The 27891-nt window shown below is 41.5% G+C and overlaps 1 protein-coding gene across 8 annotated transcripts in view; it reads left to right on the top strand.

The window, feature by feature from the left end:
- FHIT (fragile histidine triad diadenosine triphosphatase) overlaps positions 1 to 27891 on the top strand; it is a 1485305-nt gene that overhangs the window by 1161726 nt on the left and 295688 nt on the right. For all 8 annotated transcript variants that reach the window (XM_045989789.1, XM_045989788.1, XM_045989791.1 and 5 more), the window contains one exon: positions 25803 to 25948. In XM_045989789.1, coding sequence (XP_045845745.1) covers positions 25803 to 25948 — 146 coding nt within the window. The remainder of the gene's footprint in view (positions 1 to 25802; positions 25949 to 27891) is intronic.

Raw genomic sequence — 27891 nt, 5'->3', positions numbered from 1 at the left:
TATTTATTTATTTATTTGTCAGAGAGAGAGAGCGAGCACAAGCAGGCAGAATGGCAGGCAGAGGCAGAGAGAGAAGCAGGCTCCCTGCTGAGCAAGGAGTCTGAATGCAGGAGTTGATCCCAGGACCCTGAGATCATGATCTGAGCCAAAGGCAGCAGCTTAACTGACTGAGCCACCCAGGTATCCCATGAATCAGTTTTTTTCTTTTTTTTAAAATTAATTAATTTATTTTTTCAGCGTAACAGTATTCATTGTTTTTGCACCACACCCAGTGCTCCATGCAATACGTGCCCTCCCTATTACCCACCACCTGGTTCCCCCAACCTCCCACCCCCGCCCCTTTAAAACCCTCAGGTTGTTTTTCAGAATCCATAGTCTCTTATGGTTCGCCACCCCTTCCAATTTCCCTCAACTTCCTTCTCCTCTCCATCTCCCAATGTCCTTCATGTCATTTGTTATGCTCCACAAATAAGTGAAGCCATATGATACTTGACTCTCTCTGCTTGACTTATTTCACTCAGCATAATCACTTCCAGTCCCATCCATGTTGCTACAAAAGTTGGGTATTCATCCTTTCTTTTTTTTTTTTTTTTTTAATAGACATAATGTATTTTTATCCCCAGGGTACAGGTCTGTGAATCACCAGGTTTACACACTTCACAGCACTCATGATAGCACATACCCTCCCCAATGTCCATAACCCCCCCAACCCCACCTCCCCTCAGCAACCCCCAGTTTGTTTTGTGAGATTAAGAGTCATTTATGGTTTGTCTCCCTCCAAATCCCATCTTGTTTCATTTATTCTTCTCCTATCCCCCTAACCCCCCATGTTGCATCTCCATGTCCTCATATCAGGGAGATCATATGATAGTTGTCTTTTTCCGATTGACTTATTTCACTAAGCATGATACCCTCTAGTTCCATCCACGTCGTCGCAAATGGCAAGATTTCATTTCTTTTGATGGCTGCATAGTATTCCATTATGTATATATACCACCTCTTCTTTATCCATTCATCTGTTGATGGACATCTAGGTTCTTTCCATAGTTTGGCTATTGTAGACATTGCTGCTATAAATATTTGGGTACACGTGCCCCTTGGGATCACTACGTTTGTATCTTTAGGGTAAATACCCAGTAGTGCAATTGCTGGGTCATAGGGTAGTTCTATTTTCAACATTTTGAGGAACCTCCATGCTGTTTTCCAGAGTGGTTGCACCAGCTTACATTCCCACCAACAGTGTAGGAGGGTTCCCCTTTCTCCACATCCTCGCCAGCATCTGTCATTTCCTGACTTGTTAATTTTAGCCATTCTGACTGGTGTGAGGTGATATCTCATCGTGGTTTTGATTTGTATTTCCCTGATGCCGAGTGACGTGGAGCACTTTTTCATGTGTCTGTTGGCCATCTGGATGTCTTCTTTGCAGAAATGTCTGTTCATGTCCTCTGCCCATTTCTTGATTGGATTGTTTGTTCTTTGGGTGTTGAGTTTGCTAAGTTCCTTATAGATTTTGATGTCGTTTGCAAATATCTTCTCCCATTCTGTCAGCTGTCTTTTGGTTTTGTTGACTGTTTCCTTTGCTGTGCAAAAGTTTTGATCTTGATGAAATCCCAATAGTTCATTTTTGCCCTTGCTTCCCTTGCCTTTGCCAATGTTCCTAGGAAGATGTTGCTGCGGCTGAGGTCAAAGAGGTTGCTTCCTGTGTTCTCCTCAAGGATTTTGATGGATTCCTTTCTCACATTGAGGTCCTTCATCCATTTGGAGTCTATTTTTGTGTGTGGTGTAAGGAAGTGGTCCAGTTTCATTTTTCTGCATGTGGCTGTCCAATTTTCCCAGCACCATTTATTGAAGAGGCTGTCTTTTTTCCATTGGACATTGTTTCCTGCTTTGTCGAAGATTAGTTGACCATAGAGTTGAGGGTCTATTTCTGGGCTCTCTATTCTGTTCCATTGATCTATGTGTCCGTTTTTGTGCCAGTACCATGCTGTCTTGATGACGACAGCTTTGGAATAGAGCTTGAAGTCCGGAATTGTGATGCCACCAACTTTGGCTTTCTTTTTCAATATTCCTTTGGCTATTCGAGGTCTTTTCTGGTTCCATATAAATTTGAGGATGATTTGTTCCATTTCTTTGAAAAAAATGGATGGTATTTTGATAGGGATTGCATTAAATGTGTAGATTGCTTTAGGTAGCATAGACATTTTCACAATATTTATTCTTCCAATCCAGGAGCATGGAACATTTTTCCATTTCTTTGTGTCTTCCTCAATTTCTTTCATGAGTACTTTATAGTTTTCTGCATATAGATTCTTAGCCTCTTTGGTTAGGTTTATTCCTAGGTATCTTATAGTTTTGGGTGCAATTTTAAATGGGATTGACTCCTTAATTTCTCTTTCTTCTGTCTTGTTGTTGGTGTAAAGAAATGCAACTGATTTCTGTGCATTGATTTTATATCCTGACACTTTACTGAATTCCTGTACAAGTTCTAGCAGTTTTGGAGTGGAGTCTTTTGGGTTTTCCACATATAGTATCATGTCATCTGCGAAGAGTGATAGTTTGACTTCTTCTTTGCCGATTTGAATGCCTTTAATTTCTTTTTGTTGTCTGATTGCTGAGGCTAGGACTTCTAGTACTATGTTGAATAGCAGTGGTGATAATGGACATCCCTGCCATATTCCTGACCTTAACGGAAAAGCTTTCAGTTTGTCTCCATTGAGAATGATATTTGCGGTGGGTTTTTCATAGATGGCTTTGATAATATGGAGGTTTGTGCCCTCTATCCCTACACTTTGAAGAGTTTTGATCAGGAAGGGATGCTGTACTTTGTCAAATGCTTTTTCAGCATCTATTGAGAGTATCATATGGTTCTTGTTCTTTCTTTTATTAATGTGTTCTATCACATTGATTGATTTGCGGATGTTGAACCAACCCTGCAGCCCTGGAATAAATCCCACTTGTTCGTGGTGAATAATCCTTTTAATGTACTGTTGAATCCTATTGGCTAGTATTTTGGTGAGAATTTTTGCATCTGTGTTCATCAAGGATATTGGTCTGTAGTTCTCTTTTTTGGTGGGATCCTTGTCTGGTTTTGGGATCAAGGTGATGCTGGCCTCATAAAATGAGTTTGGAAGTTTTCCTTCCATTTCTATTTTTTGGAACAGTTTCAGGAGAATAGGAATTAGTTCTTCTTTAAATGTTTGGTAGAATTTCCCTGGGAAGCTATCTGGCCCTGGGCTTTTGTTTGTTTGGAGATTTTTGATGACTGTTTCAATCTCCTTACTAGTTATGGGCCTGTTCAGGTTTTCTATTTCTTCCTGGTTCAGTTGTGGTAGTTTATATGTCTCTAGGAATGCATCCATTTCTTCCAGATTGTCAAATTTGTTGGCGTAGAGTTGCTCATGGTATGTTCTTATAATTGTCTGTATTTCTTTGGTGTTAGTTCAGTTTTTTTATTAGGGTATGAAAATGGTGGTTTCTGTAAATCTATTGATATTCTTTTCAGTTTTAGAATTGGAATACTTTATTTTTTTTTTATTTTATTTTTTTTTTGACAGAGCGAGAGAGCACAAGCAGGGGGAGCAGCAGACGGAGAGGCAAAAGCAGACTTCCTAAAGCAGGGCTTGATACCAGGGCCCTGCAATCATGATCTGAGTTGAAGGCAGATGCTTAACACACTGAGCCAGCCAGGTGCCCCCAGAATGGGAATACTTTAGATAACTTCCCATCACTGAAAGTACTTGATTTCCCTGAAGTACAAACTGAATAAATAATACCCATTTTGCAGGCGAATTTGCTACGACTCAAGGAGTTGATTTGCCCAACATCAAATAGCTAAAAAAGTGGGAGACATGAAATATGAATCCAGATCTGGGTCATTCCTCAGCCCACATGTGTGTCTGAAATTCTGTTCCACCATTTACTAGTTGTTTTCTGTCATTTACTAGTTGGTTTGTATTCTCCCACTCACTACCAGGTTAGCCGGCATCTTCCTCTTCCCTACATGACAGCTGTTGCAATGCTGTGGCTTGAAGGTTGGCCCTTGTTTCCTCATTTCCATTTTGTCTGATCTTCCTCATCTATACTTATCCCTTCTGTGAATGTGCTAGAGGCAGTCCCTGGTGGCTCCCATGTTGACAGAAAACTCCAAGAACAGCCTTGCCAACAAAGATCAGAGTGAGAAATCGCCTCCCTCAACTCAAAACCAGACTGGCATTCACATTCTGAGAGAAAATGTGTTTTGTGGAAACAACATTTCTCTGTCGACTCATCTTGAGCTTATTCTTAACAAAAGTTCCCAAGCTGTTTTCACACATGCTGCTGTGAAGTGAAACGTCTCCATCTTGTCGTTGAGCAAATGGTAGGCTGGACCTGGGGAGCTCGCCCACTGCAAGAATTCTCATCTTCATATTTGTCTGAGGGCAAAACCTAGGAAAAGGAATGACAACCCAGAGAATTTTCTGTTGGTGGGTGTGAAACATTAGTGAGGAGCACAACAGTTCTCTTTTTTTTCTACTTTCTACTTACTAAAATAAGGCAATAGTTTCAGACTAATTCATTTATTAATCAAGCATCCTTTTCAGCAGTCATGCATTCAAATAGTCATTCACTTAAACATGCGTTGCTTCAAAACACCCAGCCACCACCATTCTTGTGGTGTTTAGCAAGTGTGTTATGTCCGAGAACTGTACTTGGGCATCAGGACGCAGCTGAACACCAGACAAGTCCCACTCTGACTCTCATTTCAGCTGAGATTCTAGGTAGGAAGTAAGTAAACCTAAATGAATGCTTTAGTTTAGGATTCAAATCAGATTCTGAGAGATACGAGCAAATGAAGAGTTACAAAAGAAGGGTTGCTTTAGATGGAGTGGACAGGTCCCTTAGAAGGTGACATTTGAACTGAGACCTAGCCAGGGCTCCCAAGTGCTGGGCTGTAGATTGAGGGATGAACGAGGGGAGGTGGCCTCTGTTTTAAAGAGCACTAGGACTGGTAGCAGAGGATTTGCTATGGGAAGGGTCTATCGCAGAGCATTGTGAGGGGGAGGATAGATCCATCTCTATCCCTTCTGTTGTCTCAAAACAAGGATTTTGGCAGGAATGTTGCTTGCTGTTCATCATCCATATTAAATAGGGGACATGCGTGGTGTTGATGTTCCTTATGTAATTCACCTCCCTTCATATTATTAGGATAAGAGAACATTTCATGGAGAAACTTTAATGCTTAACAGCCAGATTTAATGCTGCATTGAGGGGTTAAGAGGTTTAGTAACGTGCAGTTCTCTAGCTGTTTGAAGAAAAAAAAATAAATTGTCAACTTTATTTTTGCCAGATGGTCTATTAGAATTCAGGGGCATGTGACAATAGGTTTACCCTTCCTGGTCAGAGTATTGGATAAATACATCTTTTTAAAGTCACTTACAGCCATTGAATTTCTTCAGCCCACTCTGTCCTGCTATTACTGAGAAGTACATCAAGTATGACATTAGTTCCTGGCACAGGTTTTAAACATGTGGCCCATTAACCATACCTCTTATTTGCCCTACACAGTATTTTTTGAATTTGAAGTATTTACTGTGTACAGCAGTTTGGGACTGAACTGAACTTTTGAATTTGAAGTATTTACTGTGTACAGCAGTTTGGGACTGAAAAATGACCAGGAAAGCTGAAACCTTGCAAAGCAGTCTTAATAATCAATGGGGGAAAATTATGATGGCTCTATGACCTTTAAAAATGTTGTCAAAACACAATTCTTACTGTGTGTTAAGCCCATATAGGGGATTTTGGGGGGAAAAAAAAAAGAGAACTAAGACTATTTAGTGCACTGCTAATTTAAAACACTAGAAACATTGAGAAAGTGCCCCCCCCCCCCCGCCCATTGGGAAACATTTATCAAGAGTAGTTTGAACAGCGCTTGCTTGCTTTGTCTGATTGTATAACTTGTAATACAGATGGAACATCTTTTCTCTGCCTTGGCAAATTGTCACATTCCTTTCTGAGTTTGGATCGGTTTCCAACATTTTATTCATTGTGCTTTCAGCATGGTGAAATAGGAAGTTGTTTTTTTTGTGTGTTTTTTGTTTGTTTTTTTGTAAATGTTTAGTGTTTTGCTGGCATCCCTTCCTCTGAGACATCTTCCCTCTTTTTTTAAAAAATTTTTTTAAAAGATTTTATTTATTTATTTGACAGACAGAGATCACAAGTAGGCAGAGAGGCAGGCAGAGGTGGGGGGGGGGGGCAGGCTCCCTGCTGAGCAGACAGCCCGATGCGGGGCTCGATCCCAGGACCCTGGGATCATGACCTGAGCTGAAGGCAGAGGCTTTAACCCACTGAGCCACCCAGGCGCCTCCATCTTCCTTCTTTTTGTCATGACCACTTCCTGCATTTATGTCAATACCTCTGCCTTAGCTAAGCTCCTCTGGCTCCACGGCTAGCGTCTGAGACGCAGCTTGGTCCACATTCCCAACATTCCCACACTTAACTATTCCTCCCATAACTTCCTTTTTGTTTGATTCACAAATCACCTCCCCTGCCGTCATTTTTTGTTTCTTTGTCGCACTTTCATATTTCTTGGCCCGTTCCCTCCTCTGCATGTCCAAGTTTGTAAAATGTCACCGGGGTTTAACCAGCGGAAGACCGGGAGGCTCTGTGTAACCAATGACAGATGCGCGGTGACCCGTCCCTGGCAGACTTTGAAAGAAGTACTGTGGTTGGTCACTGGTCAAGACGCGCATCTGTTACCACATAGCGGTCCGTGGACAGAAGAAGTGGCAGTGGATCTGTACTTTACGCATTGCCTCCGAGCTAACAAACGATGGTCACTGAAATCTGAGCTACGTTATCGGGGAACTGGAATTATTTAACTCAACTGTGGTCATTGACATTTTTGAGGTTAGAATCATGGTGAGTGAGGGCTGGAAGTTAAGTATAGAACTACATAGAACCTCCAATTTCCAGTTTCGCTTGACAAAAAAACAATGAAGTAGTGTCCGCCCACCTTGGGGTATGTGTTTTCCCATTTGTGTCAGTTTTCTTTTCTTTTCTTTCTTTTTTTTTTTTTTTTGAAGATTTTATTTATTTATTTGACAGACAGAGATCACAAGTAGGGAGAGAGGCAGAGAGAGAGAGGGGAGGAAGCAGGCTCCCTGCCAAGCAGAGAGCCCGATGGGGGGCTCGATCCCAGGACCCTGGGATCATGACCTGAGCGAAAGGCAGAGGCTTTAACCCACTGAGCCACCCAGGCGCCCCCATTTGTGTCAGTTTTCATGACTCCCTGTTGTTATGTACCTGGGGCTTCTACTCTGACTGTCCGGTGTAGAAGCAAGTAGCTGCTGGTGACTCCTGGCTATAGGAGACTACTTAAGTGAAGATATAAAGTTGATGTTTAATTGTTCATTTTAAAATTAAAATTAGTTAAATTAAAATTAAATAAAATTTAAATTTAAATTAAATTAAAATTAAAATTAAAATTTAATGCAAATAAATCCAGTCCTTCAGTCCCACCAGCCACATTTCAAGTGCTTAGTAACCACATGGGGCTCATGGCTACTATATTAGTGTAGGATATAGAACTTTTCCCTCTTTATGAAAGTCCCACTGGACAGCATTATAGGCATTGACTTATATTAGGTAAATTACTATCGATATAAGGATATCAAAACATTAACAATCCATAATAATCCCTTTCATGTGAATTCTTTTTTTTTTTTAATTTTTCATAGATTAAGCTGGACCAGATGAGATTCTAAGTGAGTATTTTTTTTCAAGGAGAGGCTTGGCTTTTTTGTTTTGTCTTTTCTCCATATGGAAACATTGATGATGATGGAATCTCTCTGGCTTAGTATATGAGGTTGCAGTCTCCTAGAAGAACATTCTGCCATCAATAAGAAATTTGGGACACTATTGTAGCAAAATGTGGTAATTCATATAATTTCTACTTTTTGGTGGCAAAGATGGTGGTGATGATGATGATATTGGTAATAAGAGGTCTTGGAGCCGATGTTTGATTCCCCATGCCAGAAGATTGTCAGGTAGCAAAGATATGTGTTTTTAATATCTGGGCATATAAGGAAATGGGAGTGAGTTTTAAGATCCTGCAGGAGGAATAACATGTAAATATAAACTTGGTAAGAAATTGCCAGAACATCTGTTTCTACAATTTTTTTTTTTTTGCTTTTCTTAGCCTGCTTAAATTTTTTTTCAGTTATATACAAAATAAAATTAAAATACATAGAAATATTGGGTTTAAGTTGGTATTTTCATAGATTCTTCTGAGCTTGTTGGGTCTTCTAATTTAAACATTAGGCAAACCGTATCATGTGCTCCGCTGCCTAAACCCAACATCAGAAGTGACAGCCTAGAAAAAAGTTGCAAATGCTGATTGCGCTTCAGTATTTTGAATGTCTTCAGTGTTCTTGTTTTTTTTTTCTTATTATGAGTTTTTTTTATTATTGATAATTGTGTTTTAAAAAATTGAAATAGTTCAAACTGGAGTGAAAGACAATAAGTATAGTCAGTTAATCTATCCCCAGCCCCTGCTTCCAGCAGTTCTAGTAATGATGGGGGAGAAAAACAGAAAGAGAATATGAAGTAAGGGAGGTGGGTAGGTGAGTGGACTTTGAAAGCATAGCAATGAAGTTTCATATGTGGCGTAGGGAAGCTCTGGGTTCTTCACGATAAGAATCCTCATGTCAGGGGCGCCTGGGTGGCTCGGTGGGTTAGGCCACTGCCTTCAGCTCAGGTCATGATCTCGGGGTCCAGGGATCGAGTCCCACATCGGGCTCTCTGCTCAGCGGAGAGCCTGCTTCCCTTCCTCTCTCTCTGCCTGCCTCTCTTGTGATTTCTCTCTGTCAAATAAATAAATTAAAAAAAAAAAAAAAGAATCCTCATGTCAGTGAACAATATTCAAACCCTATTCCACATTTTGGTTTCAAGGAGGGGCATGCTATCCAGAGGGAAGCCTTAAAGGAATTTATTTCTATTGATTTTTTAAGCAACCATTTGCTTAGTAGCCTTCACTTTATGGCATCAAATACGCTATTAAAAATCCCTTATTGAGGCGCCTGGGTGGCTCAGTGGGTTAAGCCTCTGCCTTCAGCTCGGGTCATGATCCCGAGGTCCTGGAATTGGGCCCTGCATTGGGCTCTTCGCTCAGTGGGGAGCCTGCTTCCCCCTCTCTCTCTGCCTGCCTCTCTGCCTACTTGTGATCGCTGTCAAATAAATAAAAATATTTTTTAAAATTCCCTTTTTAAAAAAACAAACAAAAAAATCTTTCTAACACACCAAATGAAGTAGATATAAATAGTAGCCTAGCATTAACAAAGACACTAGGCTAAGAGATTTGAGGAAGAAAGAGTAGCTTAGGAGTTTACATTTTAACTGTAGGTGTGATATGTGTGAAGGTGTCTCTTCTACTACTGTTTTAAAGATGGTCACAACCTTCCTTGTCATTGGCAGTTGACTTGATAAGGAGAAGAGTTTAAGAAGCTGGAAAGAACAAACTTTGTCCCTTTACAGACTTTGGAGATTTTAGTGATAAATGCTGAGTTATATTTGCATACAAATCACTCTCTTGAAAAAGCCTGCTTTCTTGACACTTCTTGATGAATTTTTTTTTAATTTATTTGTTTTTAATGAATTGCCTCTTTGTTTTTAGAGGCTGCCTGATTAACTTACTCTATTCTGGAAGCTCCCAGAGTGACATTAAAATGTCTTTTGCTTCCTGTTTTGGAAACATTTAGAAATCACTTGCTTCTTAAAGTTTTAATGCGTTTTTTTTTTCCTAGTAGGATTTTCTGCATTTTTATTGTTGTAAATGATTTAGCCTATTCTTTAATTTTGAATGGATCACACAATCATCTTTATGTGTCCGGCTGTCTTTTGTTGGAAGAGACACGTCTTAAACTGTTCACTGCTGAATCAGATTAAAATGATTTTAGTGTTATGCCATGTAGAAAAAAATCTTTAGTTTGTCTTTTGTAGAGGGTTCATCCTTCTGAACATTGCTCAGATGCCAAATAAACTTTTTTTTCACATTTCAGAGTGGGTCTGATGTGGGAAACAAAGGCAGAAAAAAAATTAAATTTCCTTCCTACCTATAGCCTGCTGACAAGTCCTTGAAACAGACAGAGTGACATTCCTCTAGACACCCAGCTGCCTCGGCGTTAATACTTTGCTAAAGGCAAAAGACAGTCTTAGCCTGACCTCCAGGATCCTGCAAGTCTACTTAAACATATAAAAATTTCTTTGGAAACCTCGTTTATCTCCCCCCCCCCAAGATACATGTTGGCAATCATCCCCCAAGAGTATGATCTACCGATATACATCTGAAGGGTCTAATAACTACAGTTTTATTGGACAGTAATAAATGACCTTTTCCCAACAATAGCTAGCCCTTTCAAGGTCCTGTCAACCTTGCTTCCAAATTCCTTAGAGACTTATACTCTCCCTAACCTCCTCCCAATCTGAAAGCATATAATGCACCGTATGACCTGGTGCTGGTCTTTCTGCCCATAGGTCCCATCCCCATGCTTTAATAAAACCACCTTTTTGCACCAAAGATGTCTCAAGAATTTTCTCTTGGGCATCAGCTTCAAACCCTAACATCTTTCCTACATCAAGTCTATTAGATTCTAAGCTACAATGGATAGAAGTGTGAGTCTGTTTTTAATCATTCTCCTGGGAACTAATTCCAAATAATTTTTCTAATTCAAATCAGTGATTCTTACCTTAGTTGTAGTCAGGAGACTAAGAATTTTTTGCAAATTCAAGACCACAGGAGAACAGTGCACCCCGCCCCCCCCCCCCCCCCACACACACACTCATATCCATCCCATCTTGCCAACATTTTCAGGAGATTCATAGGAGCCCTGGGGTCCATCTACACCCCCAGGTTTGTTGGTTTTGGGAAATCTGTAAATTCAAGAAGGAAAGGTCTCTAAATAGTGAGCCACATGACACTGCCTCCCCACTCCGCTAACCACCTTCTCTCCTAAATTACACCACTCTCCCCACTCATCTCCTCAGGCCAGAACCCTGGAGTCTTCTTGGACTTCCCTTCTGCTCCATCCCCACCCCCCATCAGTCTGTGCTGTTGCTCTTGCCTCAGAAATATGTCTCAAATTTTCTGTATCTACACTGTCACCACCATAGTTTGGGCTTAGTTGGAATCTCTCAGCTAGTCTCTGGTAAAGCCATCCCCAGTGGTCTTCCGCTTTTATCCTTGCATTGATTGAATCCTTTTTTTTTTTTTTTTCTCTACAGCATTTACAGTGCTCTTTCTAAGAGAGAACTCAGATTCTGTCATAAATCTGTTACCCACCGCCTGAGATGCCGCAGAGGCTTCCCCATGCACGTAGAATTAGTCCAGCCTGCTCCCCCACTCCCAAAGCTGTGGAGGGCCAATGCTCCTTCCTCATGCTCCAGGTCCTCAGGCCAAGCTCACTCCCAGGTAGCAGTGTTGGTTTGGAATGTCCTTCTCCTCGTACCATTGCATCTTGGCTTTCTTATGTCCACCCTTGTCTCTTTCACAATAGAGGACATTTTTATCTGTTTCCTGCCTTTTCACCCTCTACAATGTACACTTCTGGATGAGAAGGAACGTGGTACACATGGCTAGTGCCTGCTCTGTTCTCAGTATCCTACACAATACCTACCATGTAGGAAGCTCTTTTTTTTTTTTTAAGTTTTTAATTTTAATTCTGGTGTTTTAATTCCAGTATAAGAGTATTAACTCTCTTAGTTATTCTCTAAGTTAGTACATACTTAATGAATAAATGAAAAGCATACAACATCCTAAAAAGTGTTTTGTTTCTACCTGTTCCTCCAAAATTTGGCTTTATGGCCTTCCTTCAGTAATTCACAAAGAAATTCATTCATTAAACACGGTACACCTTTCAACATGAAATATTCTCGCATCTCTTTTGGGACTGAGTTTGTTTACTTATTTATTTTGATTGGGGGGGTTAATTCACATTCTGAGAATGTCCAATTAAAATACATAAGGCTCTCTGTTTTTGAAATAAGGAATTTTTCTATCAACATTTGTATCTGTCACCAAAAAAGATCTCATCATTTTTTTTAAAAGAACATAGAACAATGTTATTCTCAGATCTTTCCAAGCTCCAATGAGTTAATGGTCTACAAGTTTCCCATTTAAAATGCAAGCGCTGCCTTTGATGTACAAGGGGAAGAGTATCTTATGTTTAGTTTTTCTATGCCGTTAGCTGGGTCTCTCTTTGATTAAGAATTCAGAACTAAGCATTTTTTTTTAAGTAGTAAGTGCATTTCCCTTAATTATTTTCATGTATGTTAGTTGAGTCTGGTCTTGTTCAATGGTCTAAGAAACAATTTTGGAAACATTTTGAAGACTGACTTACGTGAAAGAATTGTTTCGCAGATTAAGCAACGAATGAGCATGCATGTCATTTTCTCTTTCACTAAATATTTCTTGACAGCCTATTCTGCACTATTCACGCTGTGTGTGGCACCAGGAAATGCCATGTGAGCCTGTCTACTTGGGAATATTTCCTATCTTCTAAGAATGCTTTCCCTGCAGAATATTCCCTTTTATGTCTTTCTTGTTCCGAAGGAACAGGCCGAAAATGGAGGCAGAGAAGTCTCCCATTTCCTATTTCTTTTCTCCTGTTAAAGAGTCTCTGCTGTTCCATATTTATATTTTGGTTGCTCTTTGCCTTTCTTAGTGTCCAAACTATGATGTGTGGCTTGCTTCATGGGCTTGTCCAACTGTACTGGAGATCTGATGGAAACTGGATTTTGCAATGGCTCTTGAGTGGCATTAGCAAACCAGAAGTGGAATCTATGCTTCTCAGGACCTAGTGGAGCTTGTGTTGGAAGGACCTCACTGTAAGGGAGTTTGGGTCCCAGTCCGTAGAAGCAGACACTCCAGATGTTCTGTCCTCATTCACATGCTGGTAGAATAGAAGCGTACATGGTCAAATGCTATTGAATTACTTACATTGCAGATCTCCAATGAATTACAGACCTTTAGCGTTACTTCCTGATCTGTACCGGAATTAAAAAAAAAAACAAAAACAAAAAACAAAAAAACTTTCCGTAGAGTTTTTGAAGTGATCTCATAGCAGAGTGTATCTGAAGTTTAAAAAAAAAAATCCTCATTGGAGATGATCCTTTAATACTTTCTTCCGCTGACAAGTGTACTTAATTCTTCTTCTTTGCAGTATCCTTCCAGCTCTTAATGCCCAAGACCATTTTTATGTTATTCTCATTTTGGGGTGTTCCCACTCCCATGTTGGCACATGATGGAGGATACTTTTGAGTGACAGTAACTCTTTTTTTTTTTTTAAAGATTTTGTTTATTTATTTGACAGAGAGAGAGAGAGAGATCACAAGTAGGCAGAGAGGTAGGCAGAAGTAGGGAGGAAGCAGGCTTCCCGCTGAGCTTCGATCCCAGGACCCTGGGATCATGACCTGAGCTGAAGGCAGAGAGGCTTAACCCACTGAGCCACTCAGGTGCCCAGACAGTAACTCTTTTTTAATACTCTCCTAACTAGAATTATTTAAATCCCATATTCTTTTATGTATCTCCAGGACAATATCAATAAGACCAGATTTTCATCACTGTTACTCAGAGACATTGCATTACCTCGAAATGACTTGCATATCATTGAGAAAGGGGAAATGTGAGCCCTGGGGGGAAATTCTGTATTGCTTTCTCATCAAAGAATGGCAGATACACGTGCACGTGGATATTCCTCCTTCCCTTATGGTAGCCCAAACTAACAAATCCCTCCATTCTTCCCTTCTGATTCCTATCAAGGTCTCAGAATCCTCTTCAAAAACTGCTCGAAACAGCTGCTACAGGTTAGTTGGGAGTTAGCAAAAGAGATGAAACCTGTTTGACAGACTGGCTCTAGTCACTGAGAACAGGTGATGAGCAGAGACCCCTGCTGACCTGAGATGCCAGTCCAATCTGACAGCACAACTCATGTTTCCGGTTGCCATGGAGAAGGAGAGAGAGCTTTGGGGTCTCACACTGCAATCCAGGGCTCTCCTCCATCAGCAACGTATATCACTTCTTCTCCCAGTTCCCTGGCTAGAATTCATCTTCAGCTTCATCTAACCACAAGGATCCGGGAAGTATAATCCTACCTTGTGCCTGGATATGGCAAGAACCTGAAATAGTTGGTGAGCAGCACTAATGACCTTCCTATCCCATTAGATGTATTTTAATGCTCAACTTCTCAACATATTTCATTTAGCGGAATGTGATCTTGCTTTGCCCATATGAATTAACAGGATATTTATTTTTTTGTTTGAAAAACAGCCATCTTTTGGAGGCATCTCTATATTGAGATAAATGATGCTCAAGATTCCCAAAGAACATCCCCTAGAACATTTGTCCTATGCAGTGTTCTGCAAAGTAATAGTAATAATAATAGTAATTGTACTAGTTTTCTTGTTAAGCAAATATGAGAAATGCTGCACAGCGTCTCTGGATTTTGAGAACTCAGAATGCACGTTAACATATTAAATATCCTCATGAGTACAGTTGTTAAGAAACCTGTTTCATTTCATTTCATCTGGTGCTTTTTAATCCTCACGAAGCACCCATGTTTTTCCTCCTGTCTAATGTGTGATAGCATCTCATGAAACCAGTGTTCTGGTGAACCACTGTAGCGAACACCACAGTGGGCACATGGAGACTTCCATGACACTGGCGGCTTCCATGACGCTGGCGGCATTGAGATAGCCTAGATGGTTTCACCACATGGCCTGAGCCAAGATTTTCACTTATAATTGTGTCACCTTGGGTATGTGGTTTCACTTCGTGGCAGGAACTTCTGAATGTGGAAAAACGGGGATGATATTACCTGCCTTAAAGAGCCACTGATTATCACTGGCACATAGTAGGCCGCAAACAAATGTTACATGTTCTTTCCTTCCCCTGCTGACATTATTCATTTGTCCCCACGTATTTAATTTAATGCAGGTAAGCTTTTCCCATTCTGATTCTCTTAGGCTAATCAATACAAGATTCCTTTGCTTTGACGAATACACAGAATAATGTGTGAAATCTAGACCGAAGAATCTGTACCATAGTGCTTTCAGGCTGCACACTCCTCTTTGATTTTACTTTGTTTGAAGGCCACCTGGTCACTTTTCCCTACGAATGTGATTCTCACCTCTGAGCATCCATAGTGGTATAGGAGCTTGGAGCATGGCTCAGGGCAGGTGTGCCTAGCCTTCCCTACCCCCAGATACCCCCAGATACACTGTCACTGTATGTGTCCAGGACAAAACATGAGCATTCTCATGGATACTTAAGAGATACTTGCCCTGAGATCCAGGAATGAGCAGAGTCCTATCATTATCTTAATCACACTGTCCTGGAGTTTATTACATTCTGGAAATCAAACTTGCTTAAAATTAAATCCATGCCATTTATGCTTATGGTTGATGACTATCCCACGATGTCATCATTGAGTTATGACAGTGGGTATGTTAATATCCAGTGAAGAAAGATGTGGCCCAAATGGACAAGTTGCTTCTTCAGAATGGTATTGCTTAATTGGGGGGGGGGGGTATTTCTACCTTTCTGGTAAGAAAAATCACAGAAGTGCTTGCACTGTGAATAGTAGATTACTTTTGGAGATGCCACTGACTTTGATTCAAAGCTCTGTCACTGTGCTATTTAAATCAAATAAATTGAATCTCCTCTTAAAAAAATGCCTCACCGTCCATCCTGTTGTTTTTGAAATGACATTATGAATTATTTTAAACATTAGCAAGAGCTAGGATTATTTGTTAGAGCAAACAGCTTTTTACACAGGGTCTCTAGAAGTCTGCAGTAAGAAGTGGAAAGTTCCCTGCTTGTCATTGAACTACATACTAAGCTGTCCTAAGATGAATGCGCACTCTACTTTTTTATTAGTTTCGAAGAATGACTAATTCTTCATCGTATTATTGGATACTGACTTCGTCCGTATTCATATATGCACATGCCAATCAGCCTCATCAGAATCAATGATATTTTGATGGTTTGATTTATTTTAGTGACTTTTATATTCTGAATCCCTAGAATAGATCAGATATGGAAAAATAAATGGGAGCAAGTCTGAACAACTCTGAGAATAATATTCTGCTGTCTTCTTTAATTAATCATCTGAATCAGTACATTTCCATTTCTCTGTCACGACTCTGCATTTAAATATTTCTTACTTGTCATGGAAATGTACATAAAATTATTTTTTAGATCATCAATTATTATCCATGATGAGCAAATTTTAAACTTATCCCATTTATTTTGAATAAAAATGTAGCAACATGATGAACATTTGAGGTAATTGGGCTAATTCTCGCTTTTGCAACCTTTCACTTTGTTCTTGACTCCACCCGGGCCTTTGCAGTTGTTTGTGTGGTTCTCGAGGCAGGAAAGGGGGCCAGAGAAATGACCCCTGGGTCTCATGGTACATGTCCACTCCAATTGGTGACAGCTGCTTCAAGGGCAGGATTGAGAAGGCATCTGAGTCTCTGTGGTTCAGGGACAGGGTTACGGAGTGGATTATTGATGTCTCCTAGAGGGTTAGAGCTGGAACATGGTGGCAGAGGCTCAGTGTTTTGTCATCTTGTGTGTAATGGAAGGAGCTTTGATTTGGGAAGGGAGACAGCTGAGTTTCAGTTCCAGTTGTGAACCTGTGTGACTTTGTTGCACATCAGTTAAACACTCTATTCCCCCATTTTTCCCCCCATCCAACAAGGAAGATATTGCTGTTATAAGAGTTGAAGGATGAGGTTTAAGGCCCGTCCCAGCTCCAAACATGCCGTGGCTATAGATAGTCAGCAGGTGTCTAAGATATCTTGGCATCTGGTCGTTTTTATAAGATCCCCAGGACTTACTTTCACAGTTACTACCTGTGGTCCATTGTTATAGTTATGACCCTCGATGCAACAGGACTGCCCCTGCCCCTACCTCTTTTCGGTGTGGTCTTTCACCTCCTGTCAGGAGATGGAATTTATTTCTCTACCTTCAACCTGGACTGGCCTGTCATTTCCTTTGACCAGTAGCATATGGGAGAACTTAAGACTTCAGAGGCATTCAGAGTTTCTGCCTCTGGATTGGGATGAAAGTGCACGTGGAGCGAGGCCCAGTGGACCCAGCTGAGCCCAGCCCCGGCCCTACCTGCCAACTCAAAGCAGTTACCTGTGTGATACTGGCACAAAAAACACCCACAGAATCTGGACAAGAAACAAAGTTGTGTTTTTTTAGGCCACTATGTTTGTGTTTGTTGTCATAATGGAGTAGTAGACAGCTGATAGAGAAGTTGGAAGTCAGTCACTAGGTCTCCTGTGACTGGAAGGTTCTAACAGTTGGTGCTGGCTATCAGGTGTGGTACCTTAGTTTTCCTCCATGTGGTTCTCATTCCCAGTAGGCCACCTGGGATTTTCACGGCATTTTGGTCTCAGTGTTCCAAAAGGACAAAAAGCAGAAGTTGTTGACTGTTCAGGGCTGACCCTGGAAAGTCACAGAGTGAAGCTTCTACCACATTTCACTGATCAAAGCAAGTCCTAAGTCCAGCCCAAATTCAAGGGGAGAGGAAACAGACTTCCACTTTTGATGAGAAGAGAAGCAAAGTTACTTTGCAAATGGGCAGGTGGAAGGGACTTTTGTGGTAGTATTTGTAAATCATCTACCACACCAACTTCAGGAGTTTGAGTAGCGCAAGATTCCATTTGATTTCTTTCTTCCATTGTGTGTATTCTGGGTTAGCTGTGTGCCACCCAGGGCTCAGCACAGGGTCTGGCGTGTTGTGTCATCATCGCTTCCATGTGGCAAAAACACCCTAAGTGTTTACACCCAAAGGACAGAAACAAGCACTTCTGGGCTGGTAATGAGTGAAGACGAGGAGGGAAAGGAAAGGCATTACCAAATTTCTGGTGGTCCTTTGTCATACAAATAATGGTGTGAGAAAAGTCAGTGACTCCCAATCACTGTCCAACAGGCTGCGGGATTTTTCAATGTATCTGTCAGCCTAACCCATCGATTTTGACTGTTATAGCTAAGCTTCCTTCAGAATCTGCCAGCCCATGGGAGCCAAAGGTACCTTGAAGCAAGCCAACCTCAAAAATCGACAAAGGCCAGGTAGTAGCTATATTTGTGGTGAGCATATTATACGTATACACTTGTGGAATCACTATGTTGTACACCTGAAACTAATGTGATATGAATCAACTGTACTTCAGTTGAAATGAATGAATGAAGAAAGGACAGAATGGAAGGAGGGAAGGGCCAAAATGGAGGCTCCATATCCCTCCATGCTTCCTCCTGGTGAACCCCTGGTGCAAGGAGGTTCTCTTATTCTTGATGTCCTTACTCACAGTTCTCTGTAGGATGAGGGCATCCTTACAACTTCCCTTGCCCAGCACTGAGGCTTCCTCCCATGATGGGATTATGTGTTTCCACTCCTTTCTTCATTCAAGGCTAGATGTCTCTCAGTGTTTAGCAGTTTTGCACAGTATCTTTGTGTTTTGTAATACCCATGACTCTCTTCCACAACCAGACCCTGGGAATTCAGCGCACACTTTTAATAAGAGGGTAGGCAGAGACTGAGTCCTAATAGTACAAAAAGTGCAACATCATAGCATTGTGGTTAATAACATGGATCTTGGAGGGGGGTCAAGATGGCGGGGAAGTAGGAGGAGGCACCATTTCAACCTGTACCCTAAAATGAGCTGATTACCTACCAAAGAACTCCGACCACCCATGAAATCAGCCTGAGATCAGAATTATACACGTCTGGATCTCTACAGGAGCAGAAGACGCCAGTGACAGGTAAAGCAGACTGGGAGCGTCGGACTGATATCGGAAAATAAACAAAAGGGGGAGGGAGCCACCAGAGGTGACCGATTGGAAAGTAATACCCCAACACGAGAGTGCTCTGCGTCTGGGGACCAGCATTAACTTGGAGTCTGGTTGAAAGCACTCAAAAAACAAAGAGCAAAGGATCGCGGCGGGGGGGGGGGGGGGGGGGTAATAGTGGGAACCTGGGCGGTTAGGGTCAGGGACCTAAGTCCCCAGACCCAGGACAGCCTCCCCTGGCGCGGAGCCAGAGAGAGTGCGGCGGAGAAATCAGGTCTCGGTCCCTGAGCCGCCAGTCCGCCTGAACGCCAGCACGCCCGAGAACGAGTGGGGTCCGGCTCCCGTGAGGGGCTGGGAGCCTGGCCAGACGGCAATCCTGAAACGCGCGCGTCCCACACCCTCCCTTGGGAATAGGTGCTCATAGGCGCTAGCCTGGAGCTCTGGCAGCTGGAAAAACCAGACATTCCCAGCCCAGGACAGCGGGAAAATCTCAGTGTGCGATCTCTGCTCCGAACCTCTCTGGCGGTCTGGAGCTGCCTAGACAGCCGCAGCTGCCCTGGTATTGGGTACAACGAGGAGCTCCTGCATCCCCAGGGACAGTGACTCAGAACCGACTCTGCCAGCAGCTCTTGCAAAACATTCTGGGGCTTCTCTCTGAGAGGGAGGTCGGGGTGCAGTTTGCTCTCCTCTTAACCTCCAAAAACCATCAAAAGCTGTCAAGGCGAGAGAAGGCAGATGAAAGAACATAAAAACCCCCAGAGAACAAAAGGCTGAAAAAAAAAAACAGTTTCCTCAGAGCTCACCCCCTTGAGGGGAGAGGGAGGACCTAACTCAGGGAACATCCTTGTCTGAAAACCCACGTGGCAGGCCCCTCCCCCAGAAAACCAACCAGGAAGGAAGAAAAAAAAAAAAAAAAGACTAAAAGAGAACAACCACCACTACTTCATAAATACAACTTTTATTTTTAACTCTTTACCAATATTCTGGTTCTTTTTTTTTATACATACAGATAATTTTTTAACCTATTTACCATCACACTGAGATGTCCAGTACATCAAATTCTTTAATAACCTTCTAACCTGAACTTTTTGATACATACACCCGTGTTTTTCTTTTGCTTTTCTATTTTTTTAATTCTTTTTTAATTTTAACTTAGTTTAGTCTAGTTTATTCTTTTTTAATTTTTATTTTCTACTATACATATAGAGTTAAACTTCAAGGTAATCCCCTTTCCCCAATCAATGCTACCCCTATAGGCAAACCAGTTTCTAATCCCCCTGTAACTTAGGAAAGTTGAGTCCCTTAACAAAAACATCACGATACCTTCAGGAAGAATCAAAATAACCTTCCTCACCCACACTGAGAATCTATAACCACTCTCCCAATTTTCCTTCTGTCAGTTTCTGTGAATTTGTGTTTGTCCTGATAATAACATGGATCTTGGAATTGCATGGCTTGGGTAGAATTCTAGTTTTAGTCTCATGTTGAGTGTCTTGCACAAGTTTCTCTTTTTCTATAAGCTATAATTTCCTCATTTGCAAAATAGGAATTATAACAGTACTTTATGGGTTTGTTGGAAAGAATAAGTAAATGGAGAGTACACTCTAAATGAAACAGCGATTGTGGCCAAAGAAAGAATGTCTGACAACTTTCTTTAAAGCTAACCACAAGTTGTTAGGCCATTTTCAAGGACAGAGCTTGGTCTAAATTTGGATAAATAGTTTCTGATTTTAGAAAATTGAAATGCAAGACCATGCTGAAAAGTTTATCTCACACCCGTAGGCAGAGTTAGATTCTGCCTTCTCTGAGCTCCCACAACATTCTGTACTGATTTCTATCAATAGTCTTCATCTCTCTGTGTTGTGATGATCTGTTTAGACTGTATGACAGTTTGGGACATCAGAGTGTGAGCCCTTCAAGGTCAGTTACTCTGCTGTATTCATCTTGGTGCCCAAAACGCTAGCACAAACCCTGGACTGAGAGGAGGCTGTAGTGGTGGGATGGACGGATGAGTGGGTTGGTTGCCAGCCGACCCACTGGTTGAATTACTGCCCCCATTTGAAAAATTCACTTGAAATCTCATCTGCTCTAGGAGGTTGTCTTTGATATTCCTCTGTTATGAGGAGTCTCTTTGTGGACCACAGGAACTAAACTCTATTTCCTTCTCTTCTTAAAAAAAAAAAAAAAAAATGTTACTACTGAATGGACTTGTCTCCTTTAGATTAGAGTGAGAGAGAGACCAGATCCTATTTGATACTCTCTTTCACAAGTCCTCACCCATGATGGGTCCTGAATAAACATATATTAAATTCAATTCTGTAGATTAACTTCTTTGAGGGTTATCAGGCATGTTGGCTAAAAAGTCTCTTCAGAGGTATTAATCACAAGCAAAGAGGATGCAAAAGAAAGTGTGTTGTAATAGCCAATGTATAATGTGGGATTTTCCCATTAACGATGCCTAGAAATCTCTTAATTAAATTATAATGCATCCGTGATATTACCTTAAAACTACTGGCATATACAAAGTTGCAGTAGGATGACAAGAGCTGTCTGCTTTTTCAAAATTAATTTGGTTTCCCTGAGTTGTTTGTCTATGGGAATCATGTAGCGTGTGATACCCACCATCTTTAAGCAATATGGTGTTTTCTTCCAAGGCTTATGCACTTATTTTGAGAAAACGCCTTTATTTTCAGTTGAATTTGTGAATAACATACTGTTCTGGTGCTCTCATGTGTTTGTAGATCATATGCTTCGTTCTTCCAATTAAAGATGGCAGAAACTCCTTTAGTTGCATTAGAGAGCAACACTTAGGATTTATCTACAGGATATCATCACCATAACACATTTTCTGACTGGGATTAGTCTTCAAATGAATCAAAACTGCTACACAAGTTCATGAAATTTCTCTATCGTGTTCAGGTGTTTTCCTTAGAAACTGACAATTTTTAAGATACCAAAATGATGCTTGTCCAATATTCTATCTAAATAACACTGTAGTCCTCACCTCAGGAAAAGAATGAAGCCCCCACATAGTTCTAGCTTCCTTTAGTTACCTCTTGCTAATGTGATTCCTCTAAACCAAGGGTTGAAATTATAAGATCCATGGCCAAATATGGCTTGCCCCCCCTTTTTTTAAAAATAAAAATTGACTAAGACATAGCCATGCCTACTGTGGTTTGTCTTGTCTAGAGCTGCTTGGGCATACAGCCCACCAAACTTTTAATTTGACCATCTGATGTGTTGCAGAAAATGTTTGCTGACCTGCTTTAAATCCTTTATGAATCTGCTTATATTTTCGGGAAACACAGATAATTTATCAATCTTGGAGGGCACCTGTGGTTGCCCTGGAACCCTTGCCTCACTATGGTGTCCCAGGTTGGGCTGCGCTGGTTGCTTCCCTCTGCCTCTGTATCCTTGAATTCTCCATCTGTACCTCCCAAAGTACTACAGTTACCTGGTCCAGTGCCTGTCTCCTGGACTGGATGGACAGGAGCAACTTCCTGTTCTCTGTTGCTCTTCCCAGAGCCTGGCACAGCCTCCACACTTACCTGCTGCCCCCTGTTCACTGAGTGAACAAATGAATTGCAATCCCTGTTCAAACTATAAAGCAGCATTTTGATAGGTTTAGTTTACCAGAGACTCTGAATAATCTAGAAACCACTTCTTTCTATAGTTTTTAATACATACATAAAAAGGGTTTTTCACAAGGATTTTCCCCCTCATCATTATATTTCCTTTGTGCGCGTATGAAAATTCATTTTCGTGAAAAACAAGTTTACGTTTTTCTAGCTCACATCTGACATTGGTTCTGATTATGCTGCGTATTAGGAATAGATCTCTTTGAATTAAAAAAAAAAATCTTGCAGACCATCCCAACCCTGTGGAAATGGGTGGCTGAAAATAAATGGGTGTTGTCTCCATTTTGTCAGGGTCTTCATGCTCAGAGGTAGCTGATAAGAAGGTCTGGTTCATAATGGATTCCCTCATTGCAGCAAAACTTATTAAGTCTGGTGTTCCAGGCAGGGGTGAGCCAGCGGTAAACAAGGCAGTCTTCACTCTTGTGCGGCTGACATTCTCATTCAGGTAGGTAGCAGCCAACCCAGAAAACTGCCAGCTGGTGGCAAGGCTCCTGGCAGGATGGAAATTGGGTGACAGAAGAGAGAGTCACTGGATAGCTGTTGAAACTGGTGGTCCTGGAATGCTCCTTGGAGGGGAGCCCTGGAATTAGAATCAGAATGATAAGAAAGAAGCAGCCATGCGAAAATCGTGGGGAATTGTGTAGGCAGAACAAACAGCTGGGACGAAGGCTCCCCCCATCTGGGAAGGAGTTGAATGTGTTAGACGAACAGAAGAAAGGCAGATGTGGCAGATGTATAGTGCAGAGCAGAGCAATGGGGGAAGAGAAGCAGCAGGAAGTAGGGTAGGCAGCAGTGGGGACATAGCCTGGGTTTGGGGTTGGGCCTAGGCTCTTTTCTGCTCTGGTTTCAGAGAAACTGAGGGATAGTGGTTGGTCCTGACTTCCTGATGCCATTTAGTACCTAGAAATGGCCTGGGGAATCTGCTGTTGGTCAGGTCAGTGACTCACACAGTAGCCAGGAGCTCCAGAACCCCACCCATCCTGTGTAAATCCAGACCCATCTTCCTCCCTGTGGACTCCTCTGAAGCCTACCCATGTGTCCACTGCCAGGTCAAGATGCCTATTTGTCCGTCCGCTGGTTCCCAATAGCACAAAGACAATGATTACCTACATGAACACCTGCCCGAGTAAGCACCTTTGAAACTGAACCCTATTTCATCCTGTCATTCACATGGAGACATTGTTTGTTGCAGGCAGATAAGAAGCTTTCTTAATAAAGGATTCGATTTCAGGAAATATACATGTCAGGGCAACATGACCTAAATGGGCTGGTGAAAAATATTCACCTAAATGAGAATGCGTTTAGCCTGCCCAACTGCTTTTTGACATGTTGTTATTAGTGTTATTAACCTTCAATTAAAATAATAAATGTATATCACGTAGACGACCCTGCCATTGTGTATACACAGGATGAAAGAGCTGACAAATTCAAACATTTTAATTCACTTCCATAAATGTTTTGATTCATTAAACATCGGGTCAAGCCGATCCTTAGCATCAGACAAGAAGAATGAACTGATAATAAAACATTTTTATGGCATTGGGACAAAAAAATTTTTCAGATGTCATTGATATTACTGAAGTTACATCAGGTACAAAGAATTTCAGATTCAGTCCAATAATTCTTACAGTGAGCCGTTGTTTAAATAAAATGTCCTTCCTTCCCCACCTGGTCGCCGTGTTTAGACACAGCTCACCACGGCAATTATGGGTACTGTCGGAAGCCTGCAAAGTTGTCATGTTGCTGTGATTTGGTGAAGTCAGGCCCTAAGGGAGGGTGTGGGGAGGAAGAAGGAGAAGGAGGTGCTGGGAGGAGGAGGATGGGAAAAGGTCTCTTTTAACAAAGAAAAGGCAACTCAGTGGGAGTGGAGGCTGGCAATCTGCTAAAAGGAAATGAAAGGAAATTCTTCATTTCTAAACGGTTCATTGACCCATGATAATAAAGCAGCCCTGCCAAAGAAGGATAATTATCTTTTTAAGTATCTGGTGCCCTGTGGGTGAAGGCTTCCCTTCTCCTCTCTTGAAAAATGAACTCAGATTAAACAAATGCTCCTTTTCCTAGTTTACCGTTGACATGAATTTCCTGATTATGAGCAAAATTAATCAGTTTTTCCTTTCTTCGCCCCCCTCCCTCTTCTCTTATGGAAATCAGACCCACCCAGCTGAGCTCAGTGCATTTCCCTTTGGGCTCTGAGTCCTACCAGTATGATGGGCCACAGTGCTTGATAGTCTGGTGAGACAAGCAGTCCTACAATTGGGGTTTTATTATGCCCCTTAGCTGCTTAGCGTCAGGCAAAGCACACTCTTATAAAACAATAAGAAACAGGAAAAGAAGAGAGAAACAGAAAAGAGCATTAGAGCACTTCTTTCCTCTGCTGGTACCTGAAAACTAAACAAAAATTAATATATCTGTCTGTGTATGTTTGTGTGTATGAATGTGTGTATATATGTATACACACACACACACACACACACACACACACACATATATGCCTGATTGTAAGCCTGTAGCCACACGTATGTGAGGAGGTCAAATACAAAGACAACTGAAATGTTATCGATGCTGTAACATTGAATACTGATTTGCCACCAACGTGTGATCAAACTCATCTTCTTTTTCTTTAGTCTTGTTTGTTCAGGCCAATAGCATAACTATGGTGACTTGTCTTAAGATGGTTTTGTCTGCCTAAGTAAAAGAACACAAAACAAAAAACCCTGTTTTCTTAAGTCAATGATTTACTTTTAGCTGGCTTTCTGAATTCTTAGTAATCAACTTGAGGAACACTTGTCATAAATTGCTTAACCACGTGGCACATCTCTTATCAGAAATGAAGGGCATGGTACATTTTCAGAATGTCGACACTCCTTTTAAACATAAATAAAACATCTCCTATAGTATTTTTATTACATTTTTCTCTAAAGAGATATTGAAATTAAAATTTTAATCATGGATATTCTGCTTGCTTTTCCAACCCAGTGCCTTTAGCTGCTGGAGAAGACAGAGCTTTCGAATTGGGGTCAGGAGATAATGGTCCAGAATAGATTTTGCCTCTTGGCATAATTATTTCAGCCAGCACTTGAGTCTCTCTGAACATTAATGTCCCTTTCCCTTAAAAGAATTTCTTCAGTGTGCCATCCAAGTATAATTAACCATGTTTATAAGCTCTTTTCGAACTTCTTGGAGTTTGGTGGTTGATAAATATTTGTTCTTTTATTCCTTAGTCTTTGAGAGTTCAGGCCCTGGGCCAAGGGATTCAGTACTAAGAGTATAAATTTCTTGGTAAAAATACTACCCAAAGCAAGCGAAGTGTGCCTTAACAGAACTCACCACAGACGTCCTCGTGTGTCCCCTTCGGCCAGTGGAGCGCTTCCGAGACCTGCGTCCCGATGAAGTGGCAGATTTGTTTCAGGCGACCCAGAGGGTCGGGATGGTGGTGGAGAAGCATTTCCGGGGGACTTCTCTCACATTTTCCATTCAGGTGAGTGTACAGATAGCTCAGAAGTTATTTTTCTTCCTTTTCACCCCTTAGCATTGGGCTCTCTTTTTTTTTTTTTTTTTTAATTTAATTTAATTTTATTTATTTGACAGAGAGAGAGAGCACAAGTAGGCAGAGAGGCAGGCAGGGAGAGAGGCAGAGAGAGGAGGAAGCAGGCTCCCTGCGGAGCAGAGAGCCTGACAAGGGGCTCGATCTCAGGACTCTGAGATCATGACCTGAGCCGAAGGCAGCGGCTTAATCCACTGAGCCACCCAGGCGCCCCTAGCTCTCTCTCTTTTAAGCGGCATCTCACTGGTAAGGTGAGTTGTTCATGTCTTATACAGTAGCAGAAAAAGGTGTTTCTAATCCAGGACCGCCCTACTATCCATTGGCCCCAAGGTGGACTGTAGACTGTCAGCTGAGACACTGTCTATGGCGTTGTTTACAAAGCAGGTGGGAATAATAGACACGTGATTTCATGGGCAGTAAGACATTCCAGATCTTTGCCCAGAACTGGGGCTGGACAAGTCATTTTTACTGCATGGTAAATATGTCTTGAGCACTGCATGGGCCTAGCCCTCTTCTCCTTTAGGATAGTAGAAACTGCCCTCAGCGGGTTCCTTTTCTCTTTAACTGAAGCCCCAGTGATCGATTATGGATTGGTATGAAGCTGGATTGGTTGGATATTCTGTGTGGCCTGCTTCCCAGGAAGAAAATGAGACCCCCTCCACCCCCAGATCACTGGAGATTTTTAGGGAGAGGCTAAACAAAGTGTGAGAGGAGGAGATCGTGGTGGGTCATCAGTTGTGGGAATTGAGTAAATCAATAGAACATATCTTATGCCCCTTCAGATTCCCCATGGGAAGAGTGGGGGTATAATACCTAATTATTGAAGTCCTTAGGAGCCTTGAAATCGGATGACTCTGCAGGGACCCTTTGGAAAGAATTGGCTTCTTCCATCATGTGATACCTTTCCCTCCCTGCTTTAGTTATGCAGAATACTTACCATCCTCCTCCTACCCCTCTCATCTCCCCACCATAGACCTTCAAAGACAACAGATAAAGAAGGCCACTATTTTCAGGTTATGAAAGGCTTGGACTAAAACTGCTGTTAAACACTTCTTAGGGGCGTCTAGGTGGCTCAGTGGGTTAAAGCCTCTGCCTTCAGCTCAGGTTATGATCTCAGGGTCCTGGGATCGAGCCCCGCATCGGGCTCTCCGCTCCACAGGGAGCCCACTTCCCCCTCTCTCTCTGCCTGCCTCTCTGCCTATTTGTAATCTCTGTCTGTCAAGTAAATACATAAAATCTTTAAAAAAAAAACCAACCAAACAAACAAACAAACAAAAAATACTTCTTAAAATTTTTTCTGCTGCCCTGTCTGTGTTGAGAGTAAACTTCCCTTTAAAATGTGTGTGTGTGTGTGTGTGTGTGTTGTATGTCAAACCATTTGAGTCACCTTCATGCAAGTAATTAATCTCAGGGTGGGTTTATCAAGCTTATGCAACGAATCATGTTTCCAGAGAGACCAAATGGAAGGCAAGTGGCTGAAGACATCTGTCAGTGTTAAATGAAATGCTAGAAGAAAATTCATATTCACTGGAAATAGCCAGGGCTAGTTATCTAACATGATTTACTAGAAAGTGAATCCCATAAACATAGGAACTGACTTGTGCATAACACTTGGAGTACTTTCATATATGCCATGTTTTCAAACCTTTTAAAGCTTTAAACCACACTAGGATATTTATTCCACAACAGTGTGACCCTCCCTTCCCATGGATACATATATAGATAAAGGAAACCAGAGTTTTACAAAATAGCATTTACCCTTTCAATGCACTCTAATGGTTTTTGTTGTACTATCTGATTTGTTTTTAGTGCTGATCACAACCCATTAAGCTGACTTCATGACCCACTAATGGGCTGTGACTTCAAGTTTGAAAACC

The sequence above is a fragment of the Meles meles genome, chromosome 20 (assembly GCF_922984935.1).
Source record: "Meles meles chromosome 20, mMelMel3.1 paternal haplotype, whole genome shotgun sequence".
NCBI classification, from domain to species: domain Eukaryota; kingdom Metazoa; phylum Chordata; class Mammalia; order Carnivora; family Mustelidae; genus Meles; species Meles meles.
The sequence above is the reverse complement of the archived record's forward strand: the minus strand, read 5'-3'. Positions and strand labels throughout refer to the sequence as shown.